The sequence below is a fragment of the Amphiura filiformis genome, chromosome 1, assembly GCF_039555335.1.
Source record: "Amphiura filiformis chromosome 1, Afil_fr2py, whole genome shotgun sequence".
In the NCBI taxonomy this organism is placed as follows: Eukaryota; Metazoa; Echinodermata; class Ophiuroidea; order Amphilepidida; family Amphiuridae; genus Amphiura; species Amphiura filiformis.
The window spans coordinates 91,232,677-91,258,373 of NC_092628.1; the positions used below are offsets into that span (position 1 = coordinate 91,232,677).

At 36.6% G+C, this 25,697-nt stretch overlaps 1 protein-coding gene across 1 annotated transcript; it reads right to left on the reverse strand.

Annotated features, from left to right (window-relative positions):
* Nucleotides 1-3,884: 3,884 nt before the first annotated feature.
* On the reverse strand, nt 3,885-25,487 carry LOC140157362 (uncharacterized). The gene is made up of 3 exons (XM_072180535.1): nt 25,216-25,487; nt 6,875-7,951; nt 3,885-5,777 (listed from the first exon to the last, which is right to left on the reverse strand). Exons 2-3 carry the CDS (start codon nt 7,468-7,470, stop codon nt 5,669-5,671), a joined length of 705 nt encoding a protein of 234 aa, XP_072036636.1. The 5' UTR covers nt 7,471-7,951; nt 25,216-25,487; the 3' UTR covers nt 3,885-5,668.
* Between the last annotated feature and the right edge of the window lie 210 nt (nt 25,488-25,697).

Genomic DNA, 25,697 nt, shown 5'->3' on the forward strand with positions numbered 1-25,697 from the left:
CCAACATTCCTCTGTATGCAGATATCAGCCCTCCTCAACATGGCATTCGCGCATGTCTTATGAGAGACGTCTAGCCTGGGAGTTTCAACTTGTGCAACTATGTGTCTCTGGAGTTCATGAGGACTTTGCAGGAGGACTTTGATTTCAGATAGCCCCACAAGAAGAACTTCAAAGGTGTAAGATCAGGAGATCTTTACCATTCTACTTGATGCTTCAAAGCAATCAAAGCTTCAAAGCAAAGGTGTTCTGTAAAAAATTTTTTTAAACTGTATACGTTATTTTGATTCATTCTGTACACAGGGCGTCACTGCACATAGCAGAAACAGATTATAGAATAATGTTGTTGCGCATTAACAATACCGTTAAGTACATTAGGCTAGATGGTTGCTAAATAGTTACCAACTCATTCAACTTGAAAAGTAATCAGATGGAAGGAAAAACTATATCTTGTGTGTAGAGAAGAAAACACTGTGGAAGAAAACATGTGTCATGGAGTAAAGTTTTTAGTTGAGTATTCTAGCACCATTTCCCAGGTGTAATGGATTATAATGGTTAGTTGTTTTAGTTTTTTGTAGAATTTTTAATATCCTACGAGTATAACGTGTCCTTACGCTTGTTCACCTTGAATGGCTTAAAGGAGGATTTCGTGATCCTAGCATCCTCTTTTTATGACAGTTTTCAGCTGATATCCACGAAAAAAGCTTATTTCCAAAATTTCAGTTGATTCCGATTTTGCGTTTGCGAGTTATGCATGATTATGTGTATTACACCGCTCCATAGACAATGTGTTGTAATTTCATTCTGGTGCACCAGAACGAAATTCAAATTTGGCTATATTTTTGCTAAACGAATTAATCTGCAAGAAATATTTGGTACATAAAACATTATGTAGTCAGAGGTATCCAGTGTTGTAAAAATCTCAACTTTTTTTGGGAAAAGTGGGGGGATGAGGCTGTGGATCACGAAATGCCCCTTTAAACTTAAAGGATTGTTTCAAACCATACTACCAAAGCTGGCTTAACTTTTCTCAACTCTCACAGCATAGTCAGTAAGCGCATTTACAATCTTCAGAAGTTATACAGCTTCAATCATCAAAGTTATAAATCTACGGCAACTGTGAGTGTCATTTATGAACGTCAACGCTGATATTTACAGCCTAGACATTAGTATGTGATATGTCATGCACTATATGGTTGAAAACTCCAAGGGCTTGTAAAGAGTTTATAATTCGATCGCCTTTGCAACATCGACCAGTCGCTCTTAAGCAAATGTTAGGCGGCTGCTTAAAATATATTGGTACCTGACTTACCCCAACCCCAGGATGACATCCAATATATTTGATTTAAGTTACCAATCTTTCGAGTGTTTTGTTTTTTGCGAACTGGGAATTGAGATTTAACTTTGGAAAACAAAAGATCATGGTTATGCTAGACAATCAACGTCTCTAATCTCTATTTTAAAAGGCCACGTCGCTTTGCGTAATACTGAAACGAGACGTTCGCATGCTAAGTCCGTATTGCCAAAGCTATGAAGTATAAATTCAAACTTAAAACAGTAATGTTTCAAACCCAAATCCATTTTTGGAAATGGAATTCCTCCCATTATGTAAACAAAAAGTCGATAAATTTGAACCACGCTTGTCTGTTAGCCTTTGCTTTATATTTATTACTATCATAAAAAAAGCAATAGAAATTCAGTTTAGATTGCAGATACATTTGTAGTACACAGGTAACTGTACACCGTTCTGAAATCGCAAATTGACACCTCTGATGTAGCCATTTTGGTAACTCCGTAAATTTACTCAGATGTCTGTAATACCTGATTCAAAAACCTTCTAATCCGATACGCTGTAGAATAGATTCTTGTCAATTAATTTCTATAATTCTCGGAATGTAGTACGCGTGCATGTCCGTAACATATGCTTATCACAAGACTTTAGAAAAAAGAGATGGCACTCTACAGCTCCAGTTTCTAGTTTTACTTTGTTTCAAGGTCAAAAACTCGGTTAGACATGTCATGATCTATATTTCATTTAAACTTGATCAATTAATGAAGATGATACCGTTAGTAGAAAAAGAAGAAAATCCAAACATTGCAGTGCCAATACCAGATTATATAAGGGCATCACATACTCAATATATCACTCTAAAGTGCTCGCGTCATGACTTAGACTGGAATGCATTAGTCATCTTTACTCGACTGCAACAAACTTGAATCATTCTAGACTTAAGTATATTTAATCACAATGTGATTTTGTGTAAGGAACTTAAATACACGCCGTCAGTATTATATTCTCATGAAGAATAAGAAGAGAAGAAGAAGGAGGAGGAATAAAATGATAAAAAGAGGAAAACGAAGAAGAAGAAGAAGAAGCAGAAGAAGAAGAAAAGGAGAAGAAGAAGAAGAAGAAGAAGAAGAAGAATAAGAAGAAGAAAAAAAGAAGAGGAAGAAGAAGAAGAAGAAGAAGAAGAAGAAAAAGAAAAAGAAAAAGAAAAAGAGGAAAAGGAGTAAATCTAAGAGGAAACCAAGCTGATCCAATTGGGTTAATTCATGTCATTAATACAATTTGGACACTTTTCTAAGGATTGTAATCTACATCAATAAATAGGTCCTCTAACCCTAGAACTACGAGGGGCAGTCCCTACAATTTTTATCCGTCATAAAAAAAAGCACGCATTTACTCCCAAACGACCTTAGCTAATCGTAGATCCATCCTTTGCGCTCATTCTAGTGATAAAATTTTGAGTAGACTGAGGGGGTAGGACCGGCCATCAAAGATGACCATAGAGGGGGGGATGGTGGTGAGGCCCTAATGATTTTAATTTCGCTTTTGTGAAATTATTCCAAGAGCTACTGGCATTTCTTTTTATATTTAGGAGAAAATTCGGTGCAAATCGCATTTTTGTATAATTTTTTGCCGAAAATCAATTTTACATAGCTAGAATGTCCTGAATTTGCATGGGCGCCCTCACATTATGACGTCATAGCGACATTATGTTGGGAATGTTTGTATTAGGTGTATTATAATGTAGTTATATTTTAACAAAGCGAGAATCCAACACTTCAATTATCTTATCCAAAGTTTATGCCCTAGCCTCCATAAATTGACCCGAAGAAACGCTAAATCATAAATTATTCTAAATATCAGAATATTATACTAAAACCACAAATATACAAGTTGATACAGACAAACAAGCAAGGGGATACTTCAAAACATTTCCTTCAAACCAATTATCGCCAAATGAATCTATGTTTATTTTGCATATGTATAACTTATCGACAAACCTCGGTAGAGACGGATTTTGACAATGTATATAAAAGTTGCGTAGTCAAATGTCATTATACGGGTTAGCAGCAAGCGCAAACAATTATTCTAACAGTTATTTTGAATTATTTCTAGTATATATCTCATACCGACCTGCAGTATATAAATAGAGGATGAAAATAAAACATGACCAACGTTATGTGCCTTAATGGATTTATGTTGCAAATGTGAAAGAATAGTATTAAAAATATTCCTATTCATTAAAATGATAATTTAATATCGTGATATTATTATCAGTATTAAGGATAGTTTTATTAATAAAACTGGACAAATGAATAATAGTATAAAATGTGCATTAATTTAAATCATTAAAAACATGAAAAAGGACAGAAATAAGACGCGCGTCATAAATTTGGTCAATCCTATTTCATATATGTTATCATTATGTTCCCGCTTATAGGGCAAGACCACATTGAAGCTTCATTTGTAAAGATCGTAAAAATGATGTATAAAACTATATAGCAAACAGTAATGTTTCTAAAGTATTTCAAATGTTGCCCCTGTAAACCCCAAGCAGTTCGGTTTATTTGTATGATAATGTGAATATCCAAATAATTAAGTCACGTGACACTGCAATGAAGATAAAAAGAATAATTAATCTGAATCGATATTTAGTAAAATATTCTGGGAACAACTATATTGTGTCTTGACGTGTACGGTTTGCGTAACTGACATTTTTAGGAATGTCTTTCTCCGGCCTTATTGACCCTTCCTCTCCCATTACTATTCTTGTACAGTAAATTGTTTTGGCAAAACATTTTAACATATCAATCGATGTTGATGTTGTTTAATGTTTTATGTACATAATGTTTTATGTATGTGTTTGTTCTATGGAATCACACATCGATTTCAATTAAACAGAATTGAAATCAAACTGAATTATATTACATATTTCAACATGTTCAGATTTACCGAAAATTCAATTAATTAGATTTTTGGAATAAATATTGGAAAAGTCCATCATCTGCGTAACATACTACAAACGCATCGTATAGCTGTTACATAACTGTCAAAGTTCTTTACACCAAAGGTAGTATGTAATAGTATGTATGTATGTATACGTTACTTATTTAACATATATCATAGCAAGAGTTCCTCGTATCCTTACCTACCCATAATATTTTCTAAACAATTTTTCTGTGCGACATATAACACCTCCCTAACAGCAAAGACCACGACATCACGCTGTTTCGGCACGCGTCCCCGCCTTTCTTAGTGACGTCAATGGGGGCTGCTGAATAGCATCGTTCACAGAAGTCAAATTACCCAATAGTAATAATGTGTGAAAAGTATCGACGTACATGAACTTGATATTAGCCTGAAAAATCTATTCCACTTTTTATTATACGTTACACGTTTGACACTCGACGGGTAGCGGGTGTAGTTAAGCAGCTGGATTTGAATGGTCGTTTTGCTAGAATTTGATATAGTAGATTCTGTAAAGTATAACACAGCTGGGATAGGAAACGTTACGGTTATGGAACAACTGGTTGTAAAGACTGTTTGGATAAATTAATCAAATCATAATTATTTTGTTACTCTACCAAAATAGTATGCACTGTAAAGATTATGGTATTTATGTACAAGCATAAAAGGTTTGAGGTATCTTGTAAAATAAAATAAACCAATCGTTTGTAAGACCGTACTATAAGAAGAGATCAAATTGATGTTTATCTTCTTCTGAAATGTCAAAAGTAATCAGAGTTTTTCATCTAAATTTAAGGTAATATGCGCTTGAAAAAAGAATTATGCTTTTAAAGAAATATATGTACCTAATAAAAATCGAAAAAAGTTAATAGTTAACCTCATATTGAACAAAATTGCATTGTACCCTAGCGATGCACCAAATATGTACAATCAATAACTTTGTACAACTAAAATACATTCAAAACAACAATAAAATAAATGAAAACCGATATATTGGTTAAAAGTAATATATACGTTGTTGGCTTGTTTGACAAAACAAAATATCATCTCCTGTTTGATTATTCTTGAGAGGCACCTGACAATGAACAACGATTTTTCTTGACATTCATTTCTAGACGTATCGCATGTCACCTTTCAATTGGTAGCAATTACATCACCTGCACCCCGTCCCCATCTCATGTCACAGCTGCATCACCACCATCAACTACTGCAACACCTTAAATTAAAGGCAGTGTTCGTCTTCCGACCATTTCAAACCATGTTGTCTTTCTCAGCCATTCTGTATTCCATTAATAGTAACTTCTGCATCTTCGTCATCTTTTTTGACAACATCGTTATCCCGCCATCCATTCACAATATCAGGATCTTCTTGAATTCCTCAAAGACTTGAACCACTGGTCTATATAGAAGTATTTCTCATGTTGTTGTGTATGATCCTGAATAGGACGGCGTTTTTGGAAGCGGACGACCATCAGTATTCTTTCTCTCAGCACTTCGTGGAGTTCCATCGGATAGTGAAGACTTGCTGTAAAGTAAAAATTAATAAGTGAATTGAAATTGGAAAAAAACTCACCATCAATATTACAGATCAAAGGCACATAAGGCCTCGTATCCATAGGCTGTTCCCTTGTGGCGTGTGCCCTTGTTCCTTGTTTACTTTTTCCCATGTGACCTGCCACACAGACAACGAACCGTAGCGGCCACTAAGCAAAACAAAGGTTCGTTGTCTGTGTGGCAGGTCACATGGGAAAAAGTAAACAAGGAACAAGGGCACACGCCACAAGGGAACAGCCTATGGATACGAGGCCTTATAGACACTACCTTGTTTTTGTTGGTTCTGTAGTTTTCAAACCCAGGAACTTCTATTTATGCTAGAAATCTACGAAAACACCACAAACAAAAAACACTGTCTTTGGATCTTTATAGATTTATCAGAAGCGTTTGACACCGTTAATCTCATAATATTATTGAATAAAAAGGCTTTTGCAAAGTGTACGCGGTAATTAAAGCAGGCGTTTGATACGCGTACGCACATACAACACCATTTGCACTTTGCGGGTAGAACCTTGTTTCGAGATGGCCATGCAAAGGGTCAATAGAATAGAAAGCGATCTTGCACTCAACGAAAATAATTGGTCTGACTGGGTATTGTTGGTCGAAGCAGACAAAAGGATTGATTTTCATTGTCTAAGTCAATATAATTATTATTGAAAAATAACACCTTAAATGTTCAATCTACAAATCATATACGGTACTCTGAAAACTTGCTTAATTTATTGTTATAATACGTTTTGCAACGGTGATGTGATTTCGGCCCTCTTTACAACATAATACAAGAACCACAGGACCCACAAAGTATATCTGTGATATTTGAATCCTTCTACGCGCTCACTATGAAATGATCAATGACATTTTCGCAGGATGCTGCCAACAACCAAATCGCAACGGTTGAAAATAGTAAACCTTAAAGTTGACCAACTGTGCGGGCATTTTATGCAAAACTCTATGGATAGCTTGTAGGTGAGCACCCTATAGTTAATTTCAAGGACGACGATCGCGCAGATACGCTCGAGTCTGTTAGAAACTACAACGGCAATAACACAAATGACTCTTTGCACTTACCTATTCTGTTGTTCAGAATCGCGTTTTCCATTTTCCTTCTGCGGTTGAGTATCATACTGTTTCTCAATCATCCTTTGCTCACTGTCATGAGAACCATCTAATGATTCTACGTCTGCTTTTTTTCTTCTTCTATCAGTACAACACATAATAATACAGATGAATATAAATAGCAATCCAATCACTGAAATACCTATTCCACAATATGCTAAGATCATTCCCACGGAGAGGTTAGTCCACGAAAATTCTTCAGAGGTAAAACCAAATGCCATTAGAAGAGCACCAGTGACAATAAAAAATCCGCCTAGGAGTCCTAAACAAATATAGGCAACACCTCTGCCAGATCCACTTCTTCGTCTCCTGTTGGAATATTGTTGCTGGGATATAGATGAGCCAGAATGGTGCGAGGTAGCTCTGGGTACAGGTTTGATTGGATGGGGAGATTTTCCCGTCTGCATCTCAAACTCTGCTCTATGTTTGGCGCGGTTTTGCTGCGCTAATTTTCGGGCACCGCTGCTTCCATGACCACCATGACATGCGTTACTTTCCTTTCTTTCTTTCTTGTCCAAAGCCTTACTAAATTGTCCCCCGGAATACATGATTAAAATTATATGTTTTTATGAATATTTCCTTTGACAGCACCGGTGAGTGAAAGATAAAATAAATATCATAAAGTGTGTCAAGCCTTTTTGCAAATTTAAGACGATTGCCTTCCAAATCGCATTCAATATTCGAAAGTTTGCAGCGTAAATATACACTTTTACAATATAATGCAGCACTTGACAGTGGCACTGTTTTTATTTTTTGAACTTGTTGAAAAATACGCCGTATGTCTTGCTGCCATTAGAGGATGTCCGAAACGATCGATGTTGATACCGTGATCGGCGTAATACTTATTATCGCACAGAGTCTTATTATGCTTATTATGATTCTGATCCCTGGACGTCTGTCTTGAAGCACTACTTGGGTGTCGATTATAAGATCTGACCTCACAGCCTACAGCTTGTGCACTATACATTGTGGTGATCTTCGTCCCTTGACGTGAGTGAGTTCGAATAGATCAGGCTCTTCGAAATAATTCTGTAATTTGTGAAAAATTGAAATGAAAAGAAAAATAAATTTAAACGATTTGAACGGTTAAGACGAAGTCATGTTGAGTTGTTTTCGATTTACCTTTTCGGTAAATCCCATAAATTATTGTTGTTAGACCTGAAATGTCGTCATTTGACGTCACGCCGACTAGCAATGCGCAGTATGTTAGCTAAACATTTGTATACATCGGCATGACGTCAAATGACGATATCTCAGGTTTACTCGCAAAGGCTTATGGGAATGGGCTTAAACGTCTTTGCAACATCACGGAAGGTTTTCAAATCACACCTCAAGACACATTTTTCAGCAATAACTGTTTAGTTTACGAGTGGATATCCATTCGTAGTGGTAGATAAAATGATTAAAGAGTTTAACTTCAACACTACACTATTTTTCGCTCACCTGGAGCGTTTTCACTAGTTCGACTAGCGTCTTCAGCAGATGGTGATCAGCTGCACCATCACCATCACAGCTTCACCATCTGCTAAAGACGCTAGTCGAACTAGTGAAAACGTTCCTGGTGAGCGAAAAATAGTGTAGTGTTGAAGTTAAACTCTTTAATCAAGTTACTGTTTAGTTATTTTGTATTGATTTTGGTTGTTATTTTGCGCTATGTTCCTTGTTAATGCTTTTAAGCAACAAAAAATTCAACCATAAAGTCCCTTGCATGTCCTGTAGACTTATATTAAAGCGAGATAATTATGAGCTTTAGTCGTATCCATGGTATCTAGTAACTGCTATTACCTTATTGTGAACTATATACAGTGTACTTCGGTTATTAAATGCGCTTTTATAAATACGCACGTGACCACCTCCGCGCTGCCATAACAGTTTATAGACAGTAAGTCTCGAAGTGACCTTCTACATAGCGAGTGGTCTTTCTATACATTTGAATGCAAAGACGGAACAACATGAGACTGCTGTGCAGCAAATGTTTGTCTATTTTGTTCAACTTTGTGATCATATTGCAAAGGTTTCCGTTGTTGAATATTTTTTTCCGTCGTCAAATACTTTCAAAATGTTGTTTTTGATAACATATTACAAATTCGGAATTGCAAAATGTGTAATAATTTTGCAATTCAATTAATACTTAAGTTTGATGATATTTATCAACAGAGTTCCTATCCCTTTCTGTGTAGTGGTCAATGCATGAGGATTTGGTCACGCTTGCTGGTCTTGGTATGTCGTGCCCATGGGTCACATGCGTATTTATTAAAGCGCATTTATAGATATAAATACATGTCAATCACAATCATACTGTCTAACTTCTGTCATATAAAGAAAAGGGATATTGCAAACATTATTTCTTTGTTTTCTTTGGTGGTTTGTAGCATGATGTTGTGTGCATCAGAGATACATTGAGCTATATGCAATTCAAGAGGTTTTTGATCACACCACGCTAAGACCTAAAAAATTGTTTGATTGGCGTAACATTAAAAAAAATTAGGGTAGGTCGGTTAACAAAGAGAGCCCTTATATCTTATTTATTTATTTATTTATTTATTTATTTATTTATTTATTTATTTATTTATTTATTTATTTATTTATTTATTTATTTTACGAGAGAAGTTTGTGAAGTAATGATTTGTTCGACAAATAAATACATAGACGAGAGAAATTTGAACAAATCGTAGCGTAGCATTAAATCAAAAATCATTTATGTAGAAATAGAGTTATTACTGAGAAAGGTTTTTTTAACACAAGTCTTCACATACATAAATGACAGCCAGATTTATTACATTTTATCCTCAATTTAATTCATAAAAGCTGAATAAAAAAGCCTTAAGGATCAATCAATCTATCTGCCTTTATCAGATACGCCTTGACACCGTTGACCATACATAGAACGCATCTCCCTGAGGTGGTTACATAAACACCATCCCTGATCTTGCAACTGAAAGTTCATTATACAGTTCTACTTAATAAAGTATTGCTGCAATCCAATTTTGGTCTTAAGATTATGTGATATGTATACATACATCTTCTTATTAGTGTACTGATGACAAAAATCTCTGCGTTTTATGGTATATTTATTTAAACATTGTTCCGTGCAAATAATTGACGTTATTTGGTGTGACAAGATAGATAAACAGAAGACTTTTTAATTGCAACTGATTGAGTTACCATTTTTTGTGTCAAACTGTAAATCTAGAGTGGCACAGGTAAAAATGTCCATTGGAGTGATATCAATGATAAATATTAGATTAGTAAAGTATATTATGGTATTTTAAGAAAAGGAACACTAAACATTAGAGAATAAATATGGAGAAAACATTCTGATAATTACAAACACTCGCTGAGCAGCAAGACCTTCCCTCTAAGCTTTTAATCCGATAAACTGATTATCTAATTGTTTTCACGAATTGGAAGACATTCTTTGATGTATTACTGAGCTCAATCATCTGAAATTACTGGAGCGTGCGCCACCCAGGATGGTGGCTCAGCATAGTATTTTATTAACAGAAGGTTTTCTCCAAATTCGTTTCCTAATGAAGGAAGCTAAGCTATATATAAACAGTAAAAGGAGTGTCCATCTCTTTTTAATTGCCGATTGGGCCTGGGCCAGAATCCCCCATGTAATATTGCTGTAGGGGATTTCTACACCTCCTACATTCCAAGTATTAAAGAATGCCGCTACACATTTATACACCTGGGTTGAGAGGAATAATTGAGGCAAGGCAATATGTCTAATTTAGTCCTATCACGCTATCGATGCCCCAATAGGTATCGATGGCTCTTTCTATCGTAAAGTTTGTTGCAATATTGGTTACTAGTTGGTTTGGGTATAAACACAAACGGCGTGTCTTCACAGGAAGAAAACAGTATACCCGAGGCTCTAAGTTATTCCAGAAGCCTGTTGTGCACAATAATACGTTCATATAAGAGCCTAGCCGAGCCTAGATTATGGTATCATAGAGTGGTTATGACTGTGATTCAGTTGAATCAGATTAAGGGGAGGGTAAGCCAAATATTATAGAAATGGTGTCTTTTGGCACTTACATTGAGGTGAAAAAGCAAATTTTTCTCTCTCATATGCTTTTTGTTCCACTCAAATCGGACATTGGCTTCCAAATTTATAGTCAATTTACGCAAATGCAAGTCTTAAAACAATCAAAAAACAAAGAAAATAAGATCTTGTAATTTCTTTTGTTTTTTACTGTTTTTCACCCGGCTATATTTAACATTTTCTCCTTTAAAATTCAATAACTCATCAAAGGAACACATTACAGGTCTAGAAACAGTGTCAACATTAAAATAAATTCAAGTACCTTAGGAATCAGTATGCAAAATTGTATTGATGCATGAAATAATTTGCATAATATGCAAATTAGGTGTTTCTAGGTTTTAAAGGCGTTTTTCTCAAATGGCTGTTTGACGACAAATCCCAGGGTTTTTCTCGTTAACGGAAAGTAGTAGGAGGCTGTAATCTGTAACCATACTACAGTGCGTAACAGAGCCCTTTTTTGCAATTTGTACTCCATTTGTTTGTGGCGGTACGATATGTTTTGAAATTTTGACCGATTTTGGCCAAAATGTCAATTTTGGATTTTGCACCTCAAAATGACACTTGAAGCTACTTGAAGTGTTAAAATCTCAAAAAAGGGCTCTGTTACGCACTGTAGCATACTTTATTGTATGTATTGAAGAAAAAAATCATTCAAATAGCTTATCATTTTCCCAGGAAACTCCGGGGGATTTACATGTACCCCAAATTCAAGATGGCCGCCCATTATTATGCAAATGAGATGACCTTTGACCTTGAAATTTTATGTCGTCTTCACATAAGTACCCATTAACCATAAGGGGACCAAAATAGGATGTAAAATGCAAAAAAAAAAATGGTTTACCCCTCCCCTTAACACATAATTAGTCAGACTAATATACATTATTGTTTTACATGTACATCCAATGTAATTTTTATACATTAAAGGGAAGCTAACATGGTGGGAGAAATGGACGTGTAGTTAGTAGAGGAGGTGTTCACCAAAATCATTGTTTATGTGGCAAAACAAATGTTTTACAAAAAAGGAAAAAAGGGACAAACCAGCATTGTCAAAAAGTGAAAAACAGTATCAGAACCATAACGCTCATAATGCTAATTAAAGTACATAAGTATTATATTAAATTTAATAAGTTACGCTTTCTGCATAGACGGTCAAAATTCCAGTTATTTGTTTAACCAGTCGGTTCGGGTGGACACACGCTTTGGGTCCTGATGGGACCAGGGTCAAGCAAACTACTCAAGTCAAGTTAAAAAGCTTCTAACCATGCTGGCCACTACATGTCTCTGACACATCTTACTTCACGATAGTTAACGAGCCATACAGAGGTCCCAGGTTCAATCATCATCTAAGTTCCACCATTGATTGCCCTTTGCAATTCTTATCCTCCCGTCACCCCTTTTATTAACACATGAAGACAATTCACTGCACTTCTCTTGGTGGATATAAGCCAAGTATTAATACTTAGAAATATGTTTATTACATTTTATCCTCAATTTAATTTATAAAAAGCTGAATCCAAAAGCCTTAAGGATCAATCTATCTACCTTTTATCTGACACAAAGCCTTGACACCGTTGACCATACATAGAACGCATCTCCCTGAGGTGGTTACATAAACACCATCCGTGATCTTGCAAACTGAATTAATACTCGTAGCTCTACCCGATATAAGTATTGCAGCATTTTGGTTTTAAGATTTTGTGATCTGTAAACATCTGCTTATTGTAATGATGAAAACATCGCTGCGTTTTAGGCTATACTGGTATATTTAGTTTAACATTGTTCCATTCATATAATTGACGTTATTTGGTGCTGGGCTCAGTCTAAGCTGTTATAGATAAGCTCGTGACAAGATAGATAAACGGAAGGCTTTCAAATTGCCACTTTCGTATTCTAACTGATTAACCCTAACCCTTTTTTTGCAAATCGTATAAACATAAAGATGAATCAAGCTTTTCACTATTTAAAAAGGGTCATCCGAGGGACCAGCAAAACAAACAAGGAGGTCATTGGGTGAGAGGGAGTTGAAAAATTGGGCGAAATCCCCGTAACCCAATTTCAGTGAATGCTCCGAGTTATGAATATCCAAATTTCGTGCGTGGTACAATGTATGATAATGTTCTTTATTTGTACTTTTTCTGATAGAAAGAAAGAAAATTAAAATGAAATCCAATTTTTTGTCAAATATAAGACAAATCTTGGTGATCGTATGACATAATATGTTCGTAATTATATTACTTTATTGACTATAGATATTTACAATATTTCGAACTCTGTATCCTGTGACTGAAAACTGACCTTAAAACAAGGCATCTTAACAAAACTTGCCGTTGGGATATATCTTTAAAAAAATTGCCTCAATTGTTTTGATTTAAAGGTTATGCCGTGGTCATAACCTTATGCAATAATATGTTTAATACAAAATAACATTATGGACCTCGAGTTTAATATTTAAATTGTAAACTGTTAAATCTACTGTTCGTACGCTGGCATTAAACACCAAGACCAATACTGAAGTGAATGCAGTTTGTAGTGTGGATTCCTGTTTTGTTTGGGTTAACACAAACTGGGTTTCTCGCATGAAAAACATTGTACCTGAGGCCCTAAGTTATTTCAAACAAGCTTGGCGTGTAGCACATAATAAGCCTATCTTATTACGTTATCATAAGGGTGAGTATAACATTCTTATAATGCCTAATGAACCTGAAGTTATGGGCTATAAGACCAATTAGAGTTTTAATTAAAACTTTAATTGGGTTTAGAAGGAGCATGCTTGGCCCCCCCTGGCCTCCACCTGTGAGGGCAGCAGACAGCTTCCCTTTGGTTTCTCTCCCTCTCCTCATGTGGCCAATGGAGGGCTCCTTCTCAGTGCACTTGCCTGCATGCTGCAGCATGTGGTTCTTTCCTTTTGCTTATGATCTCCAAGCTGTCAACTTGGTATTTTTGTGACCAGCATTTTTATCTTATCAATCTTTAAATTTAAAAATAGGCTAGGCTCTAAGAATTTACCTTTGTATGTACTGTAGGCCTACTTGTAGTGAGTGGACTTTACATTTTTATTGGCTCAGTGGATTGAGACCATGTGAGGCAATAATTATTTTATACAGCATTACTGCATGTTTTGGCCTAACAACCATGACAATTCTAACTTAAGTCATGCTTCGACCCTTACTAATTTTTGGCTTTTATCAAATCCTGTACAGCATTCGGATTGCCATAGCAAGTTCACTCACAATATTGGTAAGGATAATAACCATACATGCATAGGCCTATTATACCTAGGTATGTAATTATTTATTTTATTTAAAACAATTAGCAACGCTAATTTCAGTTTGTCAGCAGACAGCTGCCAGAGGCTGCCTTGGTTGGCCTTAATTAATAAATATGGATAATCACGATAAAATTAGTAAGTTTAGAACTTAAGTCATGCTTCGATCCTTACGATGTTTCATGCGGCATTTATTAAAATGCTGTACAGCATTGCGGGCCAGCATAGCAATTTCGCTCACAATAACCGTAACACAGGCCTATATCTAGGCATGTAAAATATTAGCAATGCTAATTTCAGTTTGTCAGCAGCTGCCAGAGGCTGTCTCGGTTGGCCTAATTAATAATATTGATAATCATGATAAAATTATTACATTGATATTAAACTTATAAATTAACGATTCTGGAAATCAGTATAAATTATAGGCCTAATCATCGTCATCATAACAACAACAACAAAAAAAAAAAAAAAAAAAAAATGACATGCGAATTTGTAAATTGAGTTAGTGATTGGATTAACAATATTAATATAAATTATAAAGTGCACACATAGGTGCATGTACGTTCTGATCACGAGGGCTGTGCGGTGCAGTGGTTAGTAGGCCTACTCTCGCCGGCGGTCAGTTTTCAATCCTTATACCGGAGTATGTGTTGCCTTAGCTGTTGGTACATTCGTAACTGGCGTATGTGTTGCCTTAGCTATTGGTTCCTTTGCAACTGGTGTATGTGTTGCCTTAGCCGTTGGTTGTAACTGGCGTATGTGTTGCTTTAGCTGTTGGTACCTTTGTAAGTGATGTATGTGTTGCCTTAGCTGTTGGTACCTTTTCAACTGGCATATAAGTGTTGCCTTAGCGGTTGGTACTTTTGTAACTGGAGTATGTGTTGCCTTAGCTGTTGGTAGCTTTGTAACTGGCATATGTGTTGCCTTAGCTGTTGGTACCTTTACTACCTTTGTAATTGGAGTATGTGTTGCCTTAGCTGTTGGTACCTTTGTAACTGGCGTATATATTGCCTTAGCTGTTGGTACCTTTGTAACTGGAGTACGTGTTGCCTTAGCTGTTGGTACCTTTACTACCTTTGTAATTGGAGTATGTGTTGCCTTAGCTGTTGGTACCTTTGTAACTGGCGTATGTGTTGCCTTAGCTGTTGGTACCTTTGTAACTGGAGCAGGTGTTGCCATAGCTGTTGGTACTTTGTAACTGGCGTATATGTTGCCTTAGCTGTCCGTACCTTTGTAACTGGAGTATGTGTTGCCTTAGCTATTGGTACCTTTGTAATTGCAGGATGTGTTGATTTAGCTGTTGGTAGCTTTGAAACTGGCGTACGTGTTGCCTTAGCTATTAGTACTTTTGTAAATAGAGTATGTGTTGCCTTAGCCGTTGGTACCTTTGTAATTGGAGTATGTGTTGCCTTAGCCGTTGGTACCTTTGTAATTGGAGTATGTGTTGCCTTAGCCGTTGGTACCTTTGTATCTGGAGCATGTGTTTCCTTAGCCGTTGGTACCTTTGTAATTGGAGTATGTGTTACCTTAGCTATTGGTACCTTTGTAACGGGTGTATGTGTTAATGCATTAGCTATTTGTACCTTTCTAACTGGTGTATGCGTTGCCTTGGTACCTTGGACGCCCGGTTAGCGATTACTGAGATGAGAGAGTGAGCAGATGTGGCAAGAAATAAAGCTTGTCCAAATCCCTGATTAACTTGTTGTAACCGCGGATTACAATTTACAACCAATCAAAATGTTGAAGATAAAATATAGATTGCTGATAAAAAAATTTAGGAAAGGTAAAGCAAATAATAATAAATCATAAACAAATAAATAAATAAATGAATAAAAATAGAAACACGTGAAGGTAGTGCAGTAAAGCACAAATCGTAATTGAAGACTGTAAAGAAATTTGATCAAATACAACTTGACGCCATCACCGTATGGCGGTAGTGGTTATAGATCCATACGAGCGGGATTAACGCCTCACCAGTGATGAAATGGTCTTTAATAGACCAGCCCAAGATCCATCACGCCCGTGGGCTACATGACCCAGTCCTCTTCCTCGAGAAGATGGCAAATATGCCAGTCTTTTCCAACTTGCCCTTTCGTGGCAATCCCACAGCACCTTGCACTCAAGTTTCAACAGGTTCAACAAAGGCAAATGGTTCAGGAAACCATGCAGTTTTGCTCACAAATGTCCCTGTTTCCAACCAGCCTCCAGCAGACAAGCTCTCCAGCGCCTCTGGCAAAGTCATTAGCCAGGGTTTCTCACAGGTTTTAAACTTGCTTGAGTTTCACATGCTAATTACAGATCCCTTTATCTTTGCAGCATGGTAATTACCAGCTTCTCTGTTGTTGTAGTGCGATCCTTAGTGACGACAGTATGTGACAAACACAGACAGTGGTGTAAAAGACGGCATTATTTGCCAGATCGGCCACAAGATAATAAGAAGCTTGTTGGTGGAGTTTTTCATGCAATTTGCATATATCCCCTTTTTTCTTTGCAGCATGGTAATTACAGCAGCTTTGTGGTATTTACATTATGTGAGAGACACGTCCTGCAGTGCAAATGGCAACAGTAATTGCCAAACCGTTCACAAGATAATAAAAAGCTTGTTGGTTATAAAAAGTTTTTTTATAGGCATATCCCTTTTATCTTTGCAGCGTGGTATTTACAGCAGATCCTTTTAGTGATTACACTATGTGACAGATACTGGCCTGTGGTGTAGAAGGCAACAGTAATTGCCCAAATCGTACACAAGATAATAAGAAGCTTGTTGGCTGATTTTTACATGCTGTTTACATATATCCCTTTTATCCTTGCAGCGTGGTAATTACAGCAGATCCTTTTAGTGATTACATTAGGGACAGATACTGGCCTGTGGTGTAAAAGGCAACAGTAATTGCCTAAACGTACACAAGATAATAAGAAGCTTGTTGGCTGATTTTTACATGCTGTTTACATTTATCCTTTTTATCCTTGCAGCGTGGTAATTACAGCAGTTCCTTTTAGTGATTACACTAGGTGACAGATACTGGCCTGTGGTGTAAAAGACAACAGTAATTGCCTAAACGTACACAAGATAATATGAAGCTTGATGGCTAATTTTTTTTTTTACACGTTGTTTACATATATCCCTTTTATCCTTGCAGCGTGGTAATTACAGAAGATCCTTATAGTGATTACACTATGTGACCGATACTGGCCTGTGGTGTAAAAGGCAACAGTAATTGCCAAAACGTACAAAAAGGAATAAGAAGTTGGTGGTTGAGTTTGTTTTTGTCCATGTAGTAATTTTGGTGAAATTTTTTGTATTTAACATTTAAAATACTCACCCTTTGAGCATCTCCAACTATCCACAAGATAACTGATCATGCCTCTAATCAGTGAGTGAAAATATCAATATCATAATGAGGTAAATTCACATGGTAGTGATAAATATATGAATAATTACAAAATTTGCATTTCCAGCAAATTGGTTGGTTTGATTTGGCACATCGAGGTTATTGGCATCGAGCAAGTTATCAACAACATGCCTTTGATTGAATTGGATCCTTGCAAATCATTAATCTAAGTTGCAATTAAATTCGTTATATAGATATCAGCCTGCAATTTGCAGCGCACAGCAACATTAATATTCATAATTAAATTCTGGAAGACCGCACACAAGTGCCAGCAGATTACAATTGTATTGACCATGTCATATACCATTAGCCACAAATGTTATGTGTTTTCATTTATCGTCGTGCATTCCTCTGAGGAATCCATATGATCGTTGTTCTCACAAGGTATCAAGTTTTAGTTTTCCAGTAAAATTTTGTTTGTACCATACAGTGGCGTTACTTGGTTCCGTTGTCCTAAAGAGAAGGCAATAGTGGTTTTTGCCAGTTACAAGCATTGCTCGCCTATTCGTAGCGATCAACAGGCTGTGCAGTGCCATTTGCCAATTTTCGATGGTCCACCTGCGACAAGTTTCAATTTAAAGCAATGCTCAATCGTGCAGTTAATTTTGCACCTTCCCACATCTTGAACTTTATAAATCTTCTCATTCAGAATAGGTGCTGCCACAACAGCTCGAATGTGCAGTCCGTCAGACAGTGACATCCAGATGTTGGGTCGTTGGCGTTCATACTAAATACATTTGAATTCCCAGTTTATTATGCGTTAAATTTAATTAATTATTTTAGCACTTGATAATTGTTTGTTTCCTCTCAGTTTATGACCGTCCTCCATGTTTTCAGAGTCTATGCCTCCAACTTATGTGTGATCTTAGCCCACCACAGCCTGCAGCGAGAGGGCTCAACTCAGGCTTTGAACCAGCGAATTTGAGGATAACATGGAAGTGTTGCCGTGGGGCATCACTGGGGTCTGTGACTAATTTGATCCAGTATTTTCTGGACAGGTCAGAGACGGGCCCTCCACCCATTCTTATGTTTTATTGTATCTAGTTACAAACGACGTAGTATGTAGCCCCATTCCTTGGTTCCATCATACAGTAACACAGCCCATTGCATTTTGGCAGGCTTTTCTCCCCAATATATTCATATGGACTTCATATTCATCGCAACTTGATGTATGCCCTGTTTTTTGGGCCAAAACAATTGCGGATGTTTTTAAGGCAAATTTTAAGCCCAAAGAGCCAGTTTTCAAATATGGGCTCAGGTTTCATGAAGGTGGCTATCACTCATGAAAAAAGTAAATAATTTGACTAATGTTTTATACTAAAATTCAAGTTCGAAGTTCAAATCAAAATTTTCTTAATTCCTATAGGATCCTGGGTCAGGTCAATAATATGATCATATCTCCCTCGGGCAATCCGCTGGGTGTGTTTATAATAATAATAATAAGCATTTGTAAGGCGCCATCAATCTAGTAGAACTATTCCGAGGCGCAGGCATGAAAAACAAGTAAGCACCGAAAATCACTATGCTTGTGGTTGGGTTTGTGTGGGCCATACTAGGCATGTTGGGGCGTAGTCCCTAAATATTCAATGTGTAAGTCATTTTGCGTGGGCCATGCTTTTGCATGGTTGGGCGTAGTCCCAAAATAATCCAATTTGATGTGGGCCATGCTTTGCATGGTTGGGCGTATAGTTCCTAAAAAATCAAATTGTTCTCATAAAATGTATTCAGAAATTATAGCCCCCTCAGATCGTATAGGGTAGGCAGATCGAAGACTGGAGTTTAAGCACAGTCTCAAAATGTAAACAATTTATTGACATGTATATACCATGTCCGTGCACCATTTCAGATTGTAGAAATTGGTATATTCTCCTTGAGCAATGTGCAGGAGTCGTAATCTCATAAGGCCCATAAGATCGTAGATGTAGGCCTTGTTTTTCCTTGTGGGTTGTAGTACAGGAAAGTATATTCGAAAGTATATTCGAAAGTATATTTGAAAAAGCAATATGATGCTTTATAAGGCCCATAAGATCGTAGATGTAGGCCTTGTTTTTCCTTGTGGGTTGTAGTACAGGAAAGTATATTCGAAAGTATATTCGAAAGTATATTTGAAAAAGCAATATGATGCTTTAAAACATTATTGGTGTAAAGTAACCAATTCAGGAGTTTGGCACGGACCTGGATTGGAGTAAGCACTGGATGAATTCGGGTTGCTAGTTCCTGTGAGCAGCCCCCAGTGCCGTGAGGTCGGCCAACTATAGGCTTTTAATTATGACCCATTGATGGGGTTGGCCTCACTATTCTTCTATATGGAGTAAAGTACATGGTAATGTTGGTCAATAAAATAGCATTCATAAGTACCGCAGTCATTGAGTGGAAGCTGTCTTTTTCATCTCGTAGTGTGTCTCTGTCTAAGACCAATTAGAGTTTTAATTAAAACTTTAATTGGGTTTAGAAGGAGCATGCTTGGCCCCCCCTGGCCTCCACCTGTGAGGGCAGCAGACAGCTTCCCTTTGGTTTCTCTCCCTCTCCTCATGTGGCCAATGGAGGGCTCCTTCTCAGTGCACTTGCCTGCATGCTGCAGCATGTGGTTCTTTCCTTTTGCTTATGATCTCCAAGCTGTCAACTTGGTATTTTTGTGACCAGCATTTTTATCTTATCAATCTTTAAATTTAAAATCCCAACCCTCCCGCCCAACTTAATCTAAATTCCATTGCATGGAAGCTTCGAGAAGCAGGGCGTACGTATAGTTCCTAAAAAATCAAATTGTTCTCATAAAATGTATTCAGAAATTATAGCCCCCCTCAGATCGTATAGGGTAGGCAGATCGAAGACTGGAGTTTAAGTACAGTCTCAAAATGTAAACAATTTATTGACATGTATATACCATGTCCGTGCACCATTTCAGATTGTAGAAATTGGTATATTCTCCTTGAGCAATGTGCAGGAGTCGTAATCTCATAAGGCCCATAAGATCGTAGATGTAGGCCTTGTTTTTCCTTGTGGGTTGTAGTACAGGAAAGTATATTCGAAAGTATATTCGAAAGTATATTTGAAAAAGCAATATGATGCTTTATAAGGCCCATAAGATCGTAGATGTAGGCCTTGTTTTTCCTTGTGGGTTGTAGTACAGGAAAGTATATTCGAAAGTATATTCGAAAGTATATTTGAAAAAGCAATATGATGCTTTAAAACATTATTGGTGTAAAGTAACCAATTCAGGAGTTTGGCACGGACCTGGATTGGAGTAAGCACTGGATGAATTCGGGTTGCTAGTTCCTGTGAGCAGCCCCCAGTGCCGTGAGGTCGGCCAACTATAGGCTTTTAATTATGACCCATTGATGGGGTTGGCCTCACTATTCTTCTATATGGAGTAAAGTACATGGTAATGTTGGTCAATAAAACAGCATTCATAAGTACCGCAGTCATTGAGTGGAAGCTGTCTTTTTCATCTCGTAGTGTGTCTCTGTCTAAATGAATTATGATTCAATTGAACCAGATTAATACATTATTAGTCAGGTTAATAATGTGTTTTTTTTATAATACAATCATATGTCACCCAATGTCCGTTTAAAGGAAAACTAACATGGTGGTAGAAATGTAAGTGCAGTTGTTATCTATTCCAGCTCCAGTAGCAGGGGGGGTCAAAATGTACAAAAAATGTACAATTGGAGTTTTGCATGGGTAATATCTCAGCTAAAAGTATTCTAATAGGCTCAATATTGGATAAGAGTAATGTCCTACCAAAGGGCTCTGACTGGCAAAAAAAATGGACGGTAAAATTATTTTTACTTTTGGAGAACTGACCCCCCTTTGAGGGCCCTATATCTTTTAAAGTAAAGGAGTTTTCTGATGCCAGATATGAATTCTACACAAAAGAGTACCCCAGGATGCATACTTTTTAAAGTTGTAGGTGGTTCCCTTTTATGGACCTCCAAACATCGTCTTTCGCGTTACGATACATTTTTTAACGTTGACCCCCCTAAATTTCAAATTGATGCCACGGGAAAACGAAATGGAGTATGAAGCTCAAATTTTCATGATTTTACTTTCTCATCAATATCTACCACCACACAGAAAAAGAAAACAATTGAAGAGGTGCTGCGGTGCACATCCCTGGAGTTGACATGGAATGGCTCACCTCATTAATTTCCCTGGACCTTTAGATGTATTGTTGCAGGTATCAGCATTTCACTTTGAAAATGAGCAATATGACACTAATATGCGATAATTTGTTCAATACAGACTATTATATATGCACCTCGAGTTTAACACAAACTGCTTCTCACACGAAAAACATTGTACCTGATGTCCGTCAGTGGCACCTCATTCATTTTCCTGGACATTTGGATGTATAGCAGCAGGTATCAGCATTTTATTTTGAAAAAATCAATATAACACTATTGCCGGGTGTAGCGCTATTTTTCATACCCCTCCATTGAACATTTGCCTAATCTTACGCATTAGCCTTTTTGAAATATGGCGGGCACAATAGGAAAGGGCGTGCTTTGATTTGGGTATTCTTTTGTCAGCTGAGAAGCATACAAAAGATTACCCAAACCAAAGCTAATCACCAAGATCTAAATTATTAGATAAGATTTATATATTTGTTTACTTTCAAATGTTTTACAAAAGGAAGAAAAAAAGAGATAAACCGAAATATATACAAGATTTACATATCCACATTATAATCAGGATTACACATCCACATTGTCACAAACAGTAAGGGAACCATATAATCCAACTCAATGATAATTAAAGTACATATATTTCAGTTAACTACGTAGTTACGCAAATAGCCAAACAGTCGGTCCTGGTGCACACACTTTGGGTCCTGATGGGACCAGGCTCAAGCAAACCCTCTACTCAAGCTGAAAAGCTTCTAAGCATGCTAGCCTGTATGTAGAAAAAAAGAAATAAACTAATGTCAAACTTCACTAATGGTTAACGAGTAATACAGAGGTCCCAGGTTCAACCATCATCTAAAATTCCACCAATTGAATTTCCAATTCTTATACTTCCATCCCGTTTTTTATTAACCCATGAAGACAATCACTGCACTTCTCTGGACGGATATAAGCCAGGTAATAATAATATGTAGAAATAGGTTTATTACATTTTATCCTCAATTTAATTTATAAAAGCTGAATCAAAAAGCCTTAAGGATCAATCTATCTGCCTTTATCAGATCCCACGCCTTTACACCGTTGACCATACAAAAACGCATCTCCCTGAGGTGGTTACATACACACCATCTGTGATCTTGCAAACTGATCGTTCATTATACATCCTATACTTGAAAAAGCATTGCTGACAATTTTGGTTTTAAGAATAAGTGATCTGTATATCTACTTAATAGTGTAATGATGAAAACGTCGCTGCGTTTTAGGCTATGCTGGTATATTCAGTTTAACATTGTTCCTTGCATAGAATTGACGTTATTTGGTCTTGGGTTCAGAAATAATAACCTGTTTATGGATTATTTTCATCAATAATCATAGGCGTAAACCCCTGGGGTGATAAGGGGTAAATAAATCCCCCAATATTTTGATAAAAACAGATAAAGGGGGAATGCTCCATACAACCCCATGTTGTCGGCTGTATATTTGGCAATTGGGTCTAAAAAGTGCAATTTTTTTGCACTCTTCGCGCGAATTTGTTCCACCTTTGCACCATACTTTGCACCATACTTTACCATTTTAGCTTCAATATGGTAACATCTTCGCGCATTATATTGTACCATAAACTTAAACTTCAAAAACGCAAAATCGTTGAACCCCCAAAACGCTCGATCGTTTCAAGCGCTGAGTGGGTCTTGTTTAAAAACAATAGCCATCGACTGACTAGCTTTCTACGTATATGAGACGAAAACAAATCAATTTGACTTGATGCAGATTGCACGTGTTCTAGTATGGCATTAATTCTTGGGAAGTACGTGTGATGCAAGAAAATGTGTCACTCCCATCTCCTCCACAATAAATCATTTATTTCGTGAAGAAATTGCATTCAAATTCCAGTTGGCGTTGTCTGGCGTACTCGCGTCATCGCTTTAGTTTGCATATGGTTAGAATTTTAATGGATAATAATTTTGGCTGGAAACTTACATATCAATAATTCATTCAATGGTAAGGAATATGTGTTAACATTATTTCATGTTTAGGTCATGTTTTGGTCTAATTTGTATTTCAGATTTTATTTTGTTGTTCGTTTGGATACACACTACACCAATACACTGTTTAAGTAAAAATTGATGGAACGTAATATTAATATGGATTCTTGAATAAAAGATTTCCCGCTTGGAATTTCCCGCGGATAAATCATTGTATGCTCCAGAAATACCAATCAAATAATCTTGTTTAGGAAAGAGGGTTGCATATTATTTAATATTTATCAAACCTATGTTACATCAAATTTAATTGAAAGAACTGCAACGTAATTTGGGTCGCATTTTTCATCCTCATGTAGGCTATATATAAAATATTTACACGATTTCTTGGTCGAAAAGTTTGAGGCAAGAATATCTCAGATATAGCCTACCGACGCTGTTCAGAATATGTCACGGACAAGTCATTTGAAGCTTAGATTTTCACAGCACATGCACATGTTGGGTTAGCATGTTTGAAAAGAATAATAACTATAACGAAACAAAAAGGTGATGAAAGAGGAGAAGTGGCCCAATTATGAATTAAGGCATTCCAAGAAAGTTGTTCAAGTGGACGATGTTATTATTTACTTTTCTTTTACTACAAATATTTTTTGTTTTAATATTTTTCCACGAGATAAAATCGATACATGGTGACGCCAATAAGCCCCGCGTTTCACACATCTCCTGATTCCAATTAAAGATTGCACCTAATCCTTGTCGGCCATACACACCGACCTACTGTCCATGCACAATTACCCTTTAAACCCGTATGCACGCATGCAACTGACCTCCTCCTCCTGCCTCCAAATATAGCCCCATAATATAATCATATATTTGAAATTGGTGTCGCGGACATGCTCTTAAGAAAATTAAAATTTTAAGGTCCGAGTTTAGTTAATTAAGTACCAGAGTAAGCTTTTACAATGATTTAGAGTGCAAATAGAGTTTGTATGCAGTTTAAGATAGATCAAAAGATAAATTTGTATGTGGTGTGCTGAATTAATTAGGTAACATTTCAGGTACCTCTTTTAAGAACTGTTAAAATTCTTATCAAATTTGACTCGTTATTAGTTTTGTTTCTAATATGAAAAGATATAAGCAAGTAAGCTTTATAAGCATTTCGATCTTAATCAAGGAAAACAAATTCATGTTTATCTTGTGTTAGGCTTGCTTCAGTGCTGTGGATTAATTATACTTGGCTCTTGAGCCTTGCAATATGAACTTACATCGTACCGCGATCTCGCATATCTCAAATAACACTACGACCTTATACTCAACTATATACTTTAGATCGCATGTAATATTTCACGCGATGAACTTTTGCCAGATATTTTACAGAAAATATTAGCTACATTAAATAGCATACAACATTACGCATATAAAAGTCATATTATGTACTTATACTTTAACTGTTACGTAGACCAGGTAAAGACCAACGACACTTACCTTAATATATAACGCTTGTTTATAGTGGAAATGAAGCCAATCATTGGTTCTTCACACGATGTCATCAGGCACGAAAGTTCACGTAACATTTAGTTTCCAAAATCAAATACAGTCAGAACTTCTTTCCACCAGCAGAATATGACAATTAGTAATACTGTTTGTATATCCTATGTTATCACACTTAAACAGCCAATGGGAGTATGTTTATGTAAAATAGGGTATATATGATGAGCTCGGATGTTGAACATCTCTACGCCCAAGTACATCTTTCATCTCTCTGTCAATCATGGTAATTTAACCAGAGAATACAGCAGGCGTACCGCCAACTAGTTTCAGTTTATCTAAGCACTGCGCATGTGCTGTGCTCACATGATTTCTAAACTGGTAAAGTAGACTCCTGATGTTTTAAAACCCTGGTTATATAAATGTACGTGAGAGGTGAAGACTGTTAAGTAGACTTTAATTTTATTTCTTACCTGGAT